The sequence below is a fragment of the Odontesthes bonariensis genome, chromosome 18 (assembly GCF_027942865.1).
Source record: "Odontesthes bonariensis isolate fOdoBon6 chromosome 18, fOdoBon6.hap1, whole genome shotgun sequence".
Taxonomy (NCBI): Eukaryota; Metazoa; Chordata; class Actinopteri; order Atheriniformes; family Atherinopsidae; genus Odontesthes; species Odontesthes bonariensis.
In genome coordinates this window covers 9046935-9060768 of record NC_134523.1, presented here as the reverse complement: position 1 = coordinate 9060768, position 13834 = coordinate 9046935, and the positions used below count along the sequence as shown (strand labels likewise).

At 43.6% G+C, this 13834-nt stretch overlaps 1 protein-coding gene across 2 annotated transcripts; it reads right to left on the bottom strand.

Annotated features, from left to right (window-relative positions):
• Positions 1-257: 257 nt before the first annotated feature.
• LOC142367064 (juxtaposed with another zinc finger protein 1) lies at positions 258-12344 on the bottom strand. 2 transcript variants are annotated; one of them, XM_075448964.1, is made up of 5 exons: positions 12060-12344; positions 5015-5087; positions 3757-3884; positions 2269-2438; positions 258-1171 (listed from the first exon to the last, which is right to left on the bottom strand). In XM_075448964.1, exons 1-5 carry the CDS (start codon positions 12172-12174, stop codon positions 995-997), a joined length of 663 nt encoding a protein of 220 aa, XP_075305079.1. In that variant the 5' UTR covers positions 12175-12344; the 3' UTR covers positions 258-994. The 2 variants fall into 2 exon arrangements, with proteins under 2 accessions (XP_075305079.1, XP_075305078.1); XM_075448963.1 differs by having other exon boundaries at positions 265-1171; positions 3688-3884.
• Positions 12345-13834: the final 1490 nt, after the last annotated feature.

The window sequence follows — 13834 nt, the reverse complement described above, 5'->3', positions numbered from 1 at the left end:
GGCCGCGCTCTCTTCCTGATCAACAGTGAAATACGCACACGACTCAGAGCGTTCCAAACGCAGAGGACTAATTGGCTTCCGATCTCGAAGATCTGTATGAAAAACTGAAACAACATCTGAAACAACCAGCCGTTGAACCGCAAAACTGGCCACCTCAGCAAATGAGGAATGAAAGAAACACTTACCGATACATGTAAACAAAAAAAAAAACACTAAATCTAAAACACTGACGATATATATATATATATATATATATATATATATATATATATATATATATATATATATATATATATATATATATATATATATATAAAAAAAAAAAAATAAAGCTTGAAAATAAAGTGTACTATTTATGAATATGCTCATGAATACTTTTATATTTTCTATATACACATACATATCTGTCTGTTGTTTATATATCAATATATCTGTTAAAAGTATAACTTAACTCTTGCTCTTAAACTCCCACAAGTGACCATGAAGGCACAGACCTTAGCTCAGCTGGACTCTGCAGCGACCGGAACCGGGAGTGTAAAAAAAAAAACCTCAGAGCTCACATCAGCGCTAGAAGCCGACCTCAACCTGCTCCGAGGCGAGCAGGTGGAGAACAAAAAAAAAGGCAGGAGCCGGTCGCGCTTCCCATTTGACATCTTTTCCACTTCTCCGCTCTTCTTTTGTATCGTTTGTTTTTTTGTCTTTTTGTTCCTGTTGTTTTCTTTTTTTACAGTTAGCACCTTGTGTAAGTGAAACGATAGAAAAGAAAAAAATCAAATGATAGCATATACGAATGTGCAAATGTACATCAATAAAAAATACTACAAAGATACTTGTGATATGAATAGAAAAAAATAACAATAACGTGACTCAAATAAAAAAAGTATGACAAAAAAATAATGGAAACAACTTAAAGCATGCACTTGAACCTTTAGTGTGAGTAAAGAAAGTCAGGACAGGGCTACGTTTGGGGTAGTTGACCGGTGCGTCTCTGGCTCTAGCCCTGAATCTTGCGCAGGATCTCAGTGGAGACGGGGGGGTGGAAGTTGATGGTGTGGTGTCTCAGGCCCTGCGAGGTCTTGTAGCTCTTGCCGCAGCGACACTTGAAGGGTTTCCTCACGCGGATCTGCGTCCGGTGGCCGTTTTTGGCGTGGTATTTGATACCGTTCACATTCTGGAGAATTGTGGGTGCAGAGAGAGAAAGACGTGAGGTTGAAGGTTATAAGGGGGAGCACGAGCACGCATTTTATGTTTGACTCACAACAGCTGACACACCGCAGCATCGCCCCGGGTCTTGCATACAAATTCCATTTCTATGTGGACGTTACATCCTCTAATTCTATGTTAAAATCTTTAGCGGGTGAACTAGTCCCTGAGGATTAATCTCTGACTGATCCAGCTCTACTATTGATAATACTCAATGAAACCTGCTCGCCAGCTCTGACCATTTATTTTATTAAAGGTATATTACATAATGAAATCCTGGCTACTTGTGTTTTTGAAACTGTCACTGAGACGGTGCAGTTCCAAGATGGAAATGCATAGCTGCAACTATAATTCTACACCACCTGCTTGTTTGATAATGAATAAATAAGCTGATTTTACTTTGGTAAAGAGGTGGACACTGCATCACTTCATATAAAAAAACCCAATTCTGTAGGCTGAACAAAATGGTTTTGATTTTAATTTAATGCATATATGTCATTATAATGCAGGCTTTATACAGCTATGTTACCCCACATTTTTTGTGCTTCTGTGTCTCAGGAACACACAAACACAATACTTAGGAAAGCCTTGATGGAAACAGGACCGTTATGAGCATGTAGGCTTTTGTTACCATATTTCTAAAAGCAATGCTGAGTCCCAACTCATTTTCATATCAAATTTTAACAGTCAAATCAGCTTTAAACTCTGCAGGTCCCAGCACAAAATGTGGCTTTTCCCACGTTGCCCTTCCGGCCTGAAAGGGGAATTAATGAGCAGTGATCCGACACTTTCCACTAGTTAAGGAGTGCGGACAGTGAGCTGAATGAGGTTCTTGTTACCAGCTGTGATAAACATTTAAAACATTTTCCAAAACTAATGCACCATGATACTTTTATCAGTGCCTGCAATCACAGCAGCCTTGATTTATTCTGTGCTTTTTGCAAACTGTATGCCCAGACATGTGATCCTCTGACAAAAGCGCCAGTGTAGATTTAATCACAGGCAAAAAAAAAACTCATGTCCCATGGCTGAAACTGACTCCCTCTTCGTTGGGTCTAACCTCACCTTGTATCTCTTCTTACACCCGGGGACGGGGCAGGCGAATGGCTTCTCCTCTCCCCCGTTCATGCACATGGAGCTCAGGATGGATTCGGAGCTGATGGCGCTTTCTGTGGTCCACGACTCATCGCTGTCCGACTCCTCGTAGTCTACCTCCTCCTCATCATACTCGCTGCCTGAAGGCACATTGGAGCCATGCAGAACAAAAAAAACATTTGTCATCACGAATGAAATATGGAGGGAGACATAGCCAAAAGAGCTTCCCGCTGTGGGAATTTACCACGCAGAAAACGATATGTGACTCTTTATTAATGCTTATCTCTGTGTTCTGCTGATACTTTGATGCGGAAGCAGCCCACATGTCATTGAAAGCAGACAAAACAGAAGTGGTGTGTGTGTGTTTGTGCCTGTGAGTCAAAATGCAGGGATTGGCACTGAGAAAGGGATCATTAAGTGGGAGTGATCCCCATTGCTCAGCCTGGAAAAAGTGCTTTGCTAAGTGCAGAACATTTTCCACTCACATGCATGCACGCACACACACACAAGCATCCACATACCACATTACTAAATTGTTCAGAGACACAAGCACACACACACACAAAGGCCCTGTGACCCCCCACCATATAACAGGAAATGCTGCACCTCAGCATGAGGAAGTGGATGGCACCCTGGCACATGTTGAACGAGTGAGTGTGTGTGTGTGTGTGTGTGTGTGTGTGTGTGTGTGTGTGTGTGTGTGTGTGTGTGTGTGTGTGTGTGTGTGTGTCCATGCTGGTGTGTAAGTCCAGACTTAACACTACTTTTGGAACCATTTGGGCTGGAATTGGACATCTGCTTCTGAGCTGTGCAACACACGGCCCCATGCAAACACACAGCGTGACAGCTGCTATGTAATTAGCATAGTGTTGACTGGTTTGCTCACTGCAGGAGCGACCAGAGCCAACACTCAAACACACGCACAGCACAGAAGATAGTGGTTGGGCTTTCAACTTTCCACTCTGACAGCAGAATTTCCTCAAGCTTTAAAATGTTGAGGAAAAACTGCGTGGAAACTTCCAAACCAACTCAAAACAGTTTTATTGCCCAAAGTGAATAATTTGCGGTTTCTGTTTACAGAAAAAGTTGAGCAGCCTCATGCTCGCCGAGGTATTCTGGTGCTTGGGTTTCTCACCGTAATGCAAACTCTTCGGACAGGTATAAAATCAGCTGCATTCCATTTGCATTACAAACATTTCCATCAGTCCTCTGCCTGAATCTGATGAACATGCTCCCGATGGCGCAATCATAACTGCGAGCTTTTTCTGTTGCTGCCAGAGGGTTTAATTTACATTCGTCACTTTCAACGCCTTCATTCCCTCCACAGTCAAAGTAATCCATCTTTCTTCCTCTCAAACACACGTTTCAACACACACACACCTGTCGTACCTGTGGGTGTGCTGCTGCGGAATGAGGAGGAAGGGGTGATGGGAGGCGTGACGGGAGGCGTCAGGTTACCGCTGGTGTGGCGGGGAGGCGTGGCCGTGCTGTTCCTAGACATTCCGCCCGTGATGGACAGGGACAGCTTGGGTGTGGCCTTCTTCTTCATGGTCTCCTGCTCCCGGCGTGCCGCATCTGTCATGAACCTGTGGAATAAGACGGAATGTAACTAAATAATGTTTCATTCAGTACTGGTTTTTATTTTAAAGACAGATGCATAACAGGAACTTACAGTGAGTGATTTTTTTTGTGTGTGTGTATGTGTTTCTTTTTTAGAGATAATCGGATGGAATTTGTTCTAAATGGTTAATGCCATTAGATGATGAGCCAAAAAGTTTATTTTGGACCCTGTGATTGGAGCAGTGCTCATCTTGACACGCCCTATTGTTTTTGTAACACTTTCTTTTGGGGCGATCTACAACACCATTACTTGTTACACGCTGGGACTTGATGTGTTGGCCAATACGTAATATTCAACAACACAACTCGCATTCTTCAATGCAATCCGCACTGCATATTTTAAACCAACAATCATTTGATTTCACTATCATGTAGAAGTTGGAGGATAATTTTGCTTTATTAAAGACTGGGTTCATTTTTTTGGCAGCTTTGTTCTATAAAATGTGTCGCACCGCATTCAGATATGGTTACTAAGATTTAACTTAAGCTCTGCTTAAGTGGGATTAATAATCCCTTCATAAATTCCTTGATGAAAATTTCCTTTGTGCTCTTTTGTTTGTTGTCTTGTTGTTATAACAGCGTGAGTCTCGATGCTTTTATCTCACGCAGTCTTTGCTGTTCCACCGTAGGTGGTGTGATAAAACATAACCGAGCTGCTGAATAAACTGTCCTAACAACACAGACAGTAAATACTGGTGACATTTACAGCCTCACTGCTTGATCAATTATCACTGAAAACAAACCTCTCTCTCTGTCTCCTTGTTTTACCATTGTCTCTCTGGAAGCTACATCTTGTAGTGATTTGATGGGGCATTAAGTGGGATGTGACACATCGGTTCACCACACAAAAACACACACACATGCCATGACACTGACACACGCTGCCTTTGGCAGCACGGGGAGTCAGCGGTGATTGTCTTGTGTGGTTTTGTGCGCCGGTCTGTGGATGAGTCACTGCTACTCTGTCTATGAGAAGACAGTCATTGATGACTTTCTCAGCAAATCACATGAACACATAAATGGGAGACTTTCACAGGTGGAGCAATGCTGCCCTCTGTAGACAAACAATTTTTAATATAGAAGTGAAGATGTGTACCTGTTGATGTAGCTCAGGGCCAGGTAAGTGGGCTGCTGTTGCTCCTGCTTCTCCAAAACCCGCGGATCTGTGTCTGAGACAGAAAGAGACGATCAGATTAATCACCTTTCCCCGGGAAGGGAAAGCGTGTGAATACCCTTCGTATGGAGCCGACTCATATTTAAACTATTCCTGCCAGACAGGCTGATAGATGGCTTGAGATTTCCCACACTTACTCTGCATTCGTGCATAGTATGGGGCGCCCTGCAGCTTCATCTCAGATCCTTTCAGAAGCAGTGCATTTTTACACCGGCACCAAGCACTCGCTAAATTAAACCAACTGGACCAGGGCTGCTTAATCATTTCCGGACTCTTAATGCGGCAAATGAAGAAATGTGTCTGAGAGTGAAGGAGCAACTCAAAGGAGGCTGTGATGAATGTGCACAGTATATTAGTCAAGACGCACGCACGCTTTTTCCCGCTGACTTGCTAAAGTCAGCAACACTACAGTAGGCAACTTCCACGGCCCGAGGGTAGCAGTGTCAACTTCAAAGTCCCACCTCCCACCCCCTGGAAAACAGGAGCAAGTGTGCATAAAAGCACTGCGGGTGGCTCGTATCTGCGAACTACCAGTGCCATCAAGTGTTCAACTGAGGAACATTCGAAATGGGCCAAACTTTTAAAAAAATTTCATGCCATCAGATCTAAGTATGCATGTGTGTGCGCGCACGTATAGGACTAACTGCAGCTTTGTATTTAATGGCTTGCAGGTGTACTGCAATTCAGATCTGAGGACACCAGGACACTCCTTCCAACTTATCCCAAGTGTGTGTGTGTGTGTGTGTGTGTGTGTGTGTGCGTGTGTTCTCAGCCCTTTCAGGCTTTCACACCTCATAATTAAAAAAAAAAAGAAAGAAAGAAAAAATAGAATGCAGACTTCCCACAGTGCAGGAGAACACCAAGGAGACCAGCAAACAAGAAAACAAGCCAGGAAAAGACTCTGCTGCTGCCCTCTAAACGGCAGCAGTCCCACACAACCTTCCAGAGTGAAAAAGCTAAATGAGGAAAGAAAAAAAAAAAAAAAAAAAAATAGCTGGAGTTCAGCTGTATGCATTCATTAGCACTAACAAGCTCTCTCTCTCTCACACACACACACACACACACACACACACACACACACACACACGTGTGGTGCTCAACAGAGGTGGTCCTTGAGTCTTTTATAGTCAAGCCTTAATAATCCTACCTGCTGCTTAGATGGAGAGACCAGGGCTCTGTGCACACACATGAGCAAGCACAAATACAAACACACACACACACACCTCGACCTACATGACTGAGAAGGCTGAGTCATGAGACAATGAGACATAATGAGCAACCAACATCTTAAAGTATGAACTTTCCATAGAAAAAAACCCAGCCGGACTGGACAATGAATAAAAAAACACAATGATGGAATTGGAGTGGCTATTGAGTTTGTTTTAATAGATGATCATCTAACTAATAATACCGTTGTGTATATTTCCGCTGTATCACCGGAAGAGGCGAAAAAAAGAAAAGAAAAACCAAATGAAAGAAATACTGGGTGAAAATATGCCAGACTTAATAACTTTGGATGCCCGAGAGCAGGGGATGGTGGGCGAGGTAAGTGTGTGCATGTGTGTGGAGAAGGGGGGGAAGGGTGTTGGTGGTAAAGGAGTAAGCCAGGTGCAGTAAATGTTCGCTGGCTTTACGACTTCCGCTCACCTAACAGGACAGGAAGCTAGCGTGCTGCTGATCCTGCCGCTTGAACTGGACGAAGGGTCTGCACACGCACATTTCATCTCAGCGTTCTCATCTTCAAATTCATCATTTTAGCAGGTCAGGTCTGTATTTAACAGCATGTGTGTTACATATCTGATACAATTCAAAGCCTTCATGGGGTCGGTGCACACATCTTTAATCGACATCCCTAGAACTGAACGCAGCACCCAATCAACAGCCTCATTTCATACCCCTGCACAAGCATACACGGCACACTGCTGCCCCCTGCTGTCTGTGTGCGTCCACAAGCGTGTGCACATCATGTGTCATGGTCTGTGCATAGGCGTCTTCGCATGTGTATGTGTTGAAAGTAGGCCAAGAATGCATGGCTTGTTATGCAGCCTGCTAATTAAGCCGCAGAGAGGATTTTAACGTGTTTTTAGAGCAGCAGGCAACCGGATGGAGGGAGAACAGAGGAGGAGCAGGAGCAAGGAGGGAGGGTGGTGGGGGTGGGGAGGGCTTCTCTGTAATTACACTTCCCCAGTGCTCGGTGAGCCTCTCAGGCCCTGTGACTTCCGAGAGACATTGTGCGTGATGGTGTGCGTGGATGTGTGTTCGTGGCGAGGGGGGAAAAAAAGGGTGTCTGCAGCTTCTAGTTTGAGATGCCAGTTAGGTAATTGCTCTGCTTCACCCTCACAGGTCATTTAGGAGGTATGGTGAACACACTCTCTCGCATGCACAAACATGTACCTCTTCCCGTGTCGCACCTCTGGAGGTGGGATGGGAAACAATCTGGCAACGAGGGCTGCACTACACGGCTGAAATCTGCATGCCTGCCGGTCACACTCATCCCTACCTCTTCCTGGATTTCTACAGAAGCTTTATGAAAGCCGTTAACATCTCGATAGTTCACATGTATTTCGTCTCCTTGTTTTCATTTTACAGGTAATATATGAGCGTGCGAATACTTCTGATAGTATGATTATGATGGGAAATGGGTAAAACGCTTCCCTGGCCTCACAAGCAACAAATACTAAGACACTCGCTGCTAATCTCACAAACATTTTCTGCGCTGTACATAAATTTACAAAATTGAGGGGTTTTTTTTATCTGTTCCTACAAATAGGCAAAAAATGCTTCTTCATAGCATATGCTTTTGGCAACAATTTACTTGCCTTTTTCTACTCATTTTATGCCAATAATAGTTGTGAAAATGTGATATTAGCACCTTAGATCGGCCTCTTCTCACCACATATCCAACAAATCATTCCCGCCCCGCTTTCGGACTGTAGGAACCTTTGGCAGTTCTAATAACCTTTTAATCCGCGGGGCCGTTTTCTCCCGTGTTCGGACATACAGGAACTCGGGGCTATCTCCCTCAGTTCCTATAACTATTTAGCTCCTTCTCCGAGGTCGGGTCTTTTCATGGTTCTATAGAACACATCTGACGGAGGTGTGTGGTGGTCGGTAGCTACGCCCCATGTCATGCTATCACGGCTGAAATGTTTCCTCCTACGACACAGACACAACCGGCGGGTGTTCAATAAGTTAAACTTACACTGGTCTCCTTTGTCTGCGGCGCTCTGCTCTCCTTTCTTCCTTCATGAAATGAAAAGTATCTCCTGACTCTCTCTGTGAGTTCTTCCAGCCTCCATGTTAGACGCCTGATGTGATCGTCCATGATTAATATCACCATCATGCAGACCATAAACACGGTGGCCTCCCCGCTCTCCATATTAGCTTCTTGGTGGTGTTTTTTCTACTCTCATTACTTTTACCGGGTTCTGTTTTGTTGTTGAATGTGGCGCTAAACGGCTAACGTAACACGTCACTGACGCAGACGGCTGCGCGCGGCGCATCAGTCCCTATCAGGTCCCGACTCATGTGCGAATGCAGACTGAAACAGAAGGACAGTTATCAGAACGAAATTTGAGTAGGACAGTTCTGATAACTGCGTTCTTAGAACGGCTCTGTCCGAAAGCGGCTTTAAGTTAGGTGGTTCTCCCTTCCATTTAGCGTAAATCAAATTGTGCCCACTGCGCAGAATTTGGCTTTGTAACCAATAGAATAGAATAAACTTGACCGTTATTGCACACCTGGGTACAACGAAAGTGCAAGTCCATAATGTTGACATTTTATTTGTTGATTTCCTGTCAAAAGATGCCCACAGAAAAAGCCCTCGGCTGAGTACGCAGTGGGGGTGCATACTGTGAAAAACCATGTGGAGATAGCGAAGGAAATCCGACGTCTCCATTACCTTCACTCAGCTGATTTTATACATTACAGAATTCTTCAAAGTGATTCTGATCAGTTCACGATATATCACGAATTTAAATAAACTGGAACAGGCTTCCCTATCTGATGTTAAACGGGTAAAAATGTATTCTTCATACTGTGTTGATTATGTCATTAAATCACTGCGGGCTGAGTGAAAGCATGCTACGGAGGAGCCAATATTATCATAACATGGTGGTGCCTTGACTCCTCACTTCAAATGTGGCTCAACTTTTGATTCTAGATCAAAACCAAGCGGAAAAATAAAACATCTAAATTTGTCCAAACAAAGCCAACATCTATGGGATTTTTTTGGACATGAACCTGTTTGATTTTTGCTTTCTTAACCACATCCCCCCCCCCGCTGCTCTTTCTCTCTGCTGAACTAAAAGGCAGGTATGTGCTTGTGCAGGTGAGGACACAACACGCTGCGGTAATGCACGCAGGCACAGTAGTCTGACATCATTACATTCCTCTGGCCTTACCTAGAGTCACTGCACAAAGCGTTCGACAACAACCAAATGCTGCACGTTAAACACAGTCCACCTGAGACACTTCCTCTTGCATTCAGCTGTAATCTAAACACCCAGGGGTACGTCAATGCAAGCCTGCTACTCTTTCTTCTGGGATGAGGTCACCACTGAAAACCCACACATTACCTAGTTTTCTCATGGAAAGAATCTAGATAGGCTCCACTGGTCTGTTGCCTGCCAGCTATTGTACTCTGTGTCAGACGAGGCACGAGTCCAAGTTAAGGTTAAAACTGAGATTAGAGAGTTAAGCAGGGGTTTAAACCAGAAACGGTACCAAAAGCTTGATTTTTTGTTGGGCTTTGGAGCACATCGGATGCCCCGCCACAAGAGGGCAGCACAGACTGCAGCAGAGAGAAGACATTTCTGGAACAGTTCTGCACCTTGATCCAAGTCCCAGTGTCTCTGTTACTACGATTTACACACATGTTATAGCACAAGCGCAGTGTCATCTAACTGATTTTGGATGCATGCATGCACTTTCATAATCTGTGCCAGAATGCCCAATCCGATATTCACACACAATCAGTTCATGTGACACCTCAAGTGAGGAGGAAGACAGGAGAATCAAAACAGATGATACTTTGATCAGCTCTGATCACAAGCCACTGCACTGTTTCAAAACCCAAAATAAAAGGGGCGGGGTGAGCACATTCAGAATGCCACAAACCCCCTTCTTCTCTCACCTCAATGCCGCTCCATCTGTCACAGAGGTCTCTGTGGTAACTGATCTGTACGCAATATTGATTAGACTGCACGTGATCTTGACACTGCTGATGAAAAGCCGTGGCGTAAAGCGAGCACAGGGGCAATTCATTAATCCGAAAGATATGGCAAGTAAACCAACATTCTGCTCCGCTGACGGTTGCAGTTAAAGGTCAAGCTATGAGCCAGATGGGGCATCAATCAGTGTCTGTTGTGTTCAGGTTGTGGGATTGAGAAAACTAGTTCCAATTCTGCATTTCTGTCCATTTATACCCTTAACTTGTTCATTTCTGACTTGGGTAAGACATTACAGGTCTTTTTAGCGGCAGGCTGAGACAAAAAGAATGAAATAAAGCTTCTGGTTTGGTCATTTTGGGAATGATCCATGGAGCATATAGGAAAATCAGTCGGCACCACTGCAAATCAACCCCACTCCACCTTCTCTTCAACCCTCAGCACCATCACCCACAACTTAGACCATTTTTAAACATCTGCACACAGTCTTATCCCACATGTGATGTGACATCACGTAGGGTGTCATCACCACAGCTGGGGGCTCTGCAGCGCTCTTTGTTTGTGAGACAGCAGGTGCGCAATAACTCAGCCAATATACTGCCCCCAACCCGGTTGGAGACTGCCAGTTGCCATGGAGACTGGCTCAATGAAGCATCCATTTTACCCCCTCACCCCATTTAAACAGCCTCGTGAGGATGGATACATGCCACAAATGATGATTAGCCTCGATCAGTTTTGCTACACACTAGTGTTTCAGTGGTTCGCAACTCACTAAATCATTTCCTTTATTTTTTTTTATTATGGATCAAAGTCTAATCTGCAAGACCAGGTGGTTTTGTGTTAATGTGAAGGTGAAAGTTTGATCTACGCGTCACAAACTTATGTAACGCTTGTTAAATATTCATCAACAGCCACTGCAGGTTTATTCAATAGAATCTGAGTTGCTCTTTTTATTCTTCTGACATGTCAACATAAAAGGAAAATAACATTCCCTCAATTAAAAAAAAGTAATTTTCTTCATTTCTAACTTCACTGTTGTTCTTTTCTTATGCACTGCTGCTGAAAACACCAGTTATCACAACTCCAGATGTTTGTTTGTTTTTTCCCCTTTCTTCTGCTGTTAAACCCTTCTGCTATTTTGGTGTCTCTTGTATCAAATGATGGGTAAACTAATTCGAAGGCTATTTATACATGGCTCCTGACGGTTATCTGGGTTGCCTGTCAGATGAAAATCTAATAAGAGATGCAACAAGTTGAGGGTTGTTGCTTGAGGAAGCAAATCAAACAATGTTCCTGAGCGTCTCCCACAACTTGGTTAAAGTGATGTGACAGTGGTTTTGAAATGACACCGTGATGCATTGATGAGAAACCTGCGGTGACCAAGTGACAGACTATTTGGCAGCTCAACACACAAAAGCTGAGAGAGGAGCTGCGGCTGCACTGCATCAGGCCTCGAAATGTAAACACAGACTAGTGTTAGCTAAAAAACCGCTGCTTGGTAGGGATGCTAGTTACACCTATGAGACCTACGCGGCCCTTGCAGTCGAGTTACCGCTGCAAAGGTAACCATAGTACCTTGATAAAACACACAAGCAATTGACATGCCGAGCATCCCTTTCCATAAAAATAAATGTCTAAGTTTCCAAAGAACTCGCACTCCAACAAGCCTCGACGAAAAGCGGGCAGCGAAGATAGCGGAATGCAAACCCGAGCCTATGTCTATGTCGTTTAGCTAGCTAGCTAGCTAGCAAATACCAGCTAGCTGAGTAGCTCCGTCGCCCCCTCTGGCCCCAACTCACCGATGTGATTGTCCTCGATGTGGACGATGAGCTCGGCGAGAGACTCGAACTGGAGACCGCAGCCTCCGAACCTGCAGGAATTGGAGAAAAAAGAAGCAGCAGCGATGCCCGTCATGTTTGCAGCACTGGTGCATTCACCGGGTGGAGAGGGGTCCGGGAGCCGGGGGGGTAAACGCGGAGGCTGAGGCTTTGGGTACGGGGTGGGAGCGGAGCGGGGCAGAGAGCGGAGCAGACACCGGGAGGCTAGACAGGACAGCGGCGGACGCAGCTGGGAGGCTGGCGTTGCGGTGGGGGTGGAGGGAGGAAAAGGGTGGCTGGTGACGGTTTACGTCACGATGTGCCTACCTGTTGGAGTCAGAGCCCGCTCAGATTCATCTGAGAAATCAAAACTAGTCAATTTTTTGCAGATTTCTATGCGTTTTTCTGTATGGACACCAGATACACTGTTTTCACACATGGAGGGTGGAAAACAGAGCGATCGTCTCCTTTATCCTTTTGCAGCTGCTGTTCTGCTCTTAGTAGGAAGAGTAGATTTTTATATGATCTGTAGTGGCAATTGGAAATTCACTGTAAATGCCCCCAGCCATGTATATTTGGTCAATTTCATGGCAAAGTAGCATCAGATAACATTACAATGTACTAATTAGCTGAAAGCAAACTACAATGTGTTTATATATATATATATATATATATATATACATATAGTTTGTGTTATTGTTATTATACTTATTATTATATATAAATCTGATGTTAATTAATATATCTGAATACATTTTTTTATATAACTTCACAACCAAATATTGAAAATGTTTCACTTTATAATAATAGTAATAACAATAATAATAACAATTTAAAAAAAAGACACAACCACAACACAACATATAATACAACCAAAATCAAATCAAATTATATTGGTCAACCCAAATGACACAGAAAGACAGAAAGCTATTGACAAAAACTGTATGCGTTCTGTGTGTTTGTCGGGTTGGATGCAGTTTGGCTTAAGCAAGTCTTTGTTATTGATCTTTATCAATCAAAAGCCTAATGCGGGACTTTGCTCTTGTTTTTCCAGAGGAGCACTTACTCAATATGTTCATCCTCAGGTTTTGATGCAAACAAAGAGGGGGGAAAAAAAAAGACTGATCAACATACTCTGCATTTACAACTGATCAGATCAAGTTGCCTTTACAAAATGGTGCTGGCTGAAACATCCGCGGATGTGTTGAACTGCTTTTCTTTGGCTTTATTTTTTCCCCAAGTGCCTAATTACATCTTTCAAACATGGCAGCAGCTTTTCATCAAGTAATCCTTAGAACTGTAATCTAATAAAACATATTTTAAGATGTATGGTGAGCTGATGCTTTGTGAGATGATTATAGCTTTTTTTTACAGGCCTGCAAAAAGATGATATTAGTCTTTTTTAGATCATACTACAGCCGCTACAGGTTAAAATGATGGTCAACATTAATAACATGCTGGCTAACTACGAAGATATATCAAGCAAGACTGAAAATGACCTACATGTTAATCACCTCTCTGAGGTAATAAAGGGTAGTTTTGTGATGCTTCTTTTGTGTGTAATAAAAAGATTAAATGAAAGTCCCTTGAGGACTTTTAATAGACTGGAGTTGTCATGTAGATATTATGTGGATAAATGTCTGGTAGGGGAACTGAAGCATCCAGGGTCAGGATTAGCAGGTACTGAACACATGAACAGGAAAGATGCAGCGAGTACATGTTTTCATTGTAATAAGTTGCTGCGTTTAATTTTTTCC

Bases quoted from the DNA above. Each gene is read 5' to 3' on its own strand.
- LOC142367064 (XM_075448963.1), bottom strand. From the start codon at position 12,174: ATGACGGGCATCGCTGCTGCTTCTTTTTTCTCCAATTCCTGCAGGTTC. The intron at 3,885-5,014 runs GTACACATCTTC...CTTATTCCACAG, and splicing joins GCCCTGAGCTACATCAACAG to GTTCATGACAGATGCGGCAC. The intron at 2,439-3,687 runs GTACGACAGGTG...ATGTGCCTTCAG, and splicing joins CCGCAGCAGCACACCCACAG to GCAGCGAGTATGATGAGGAG.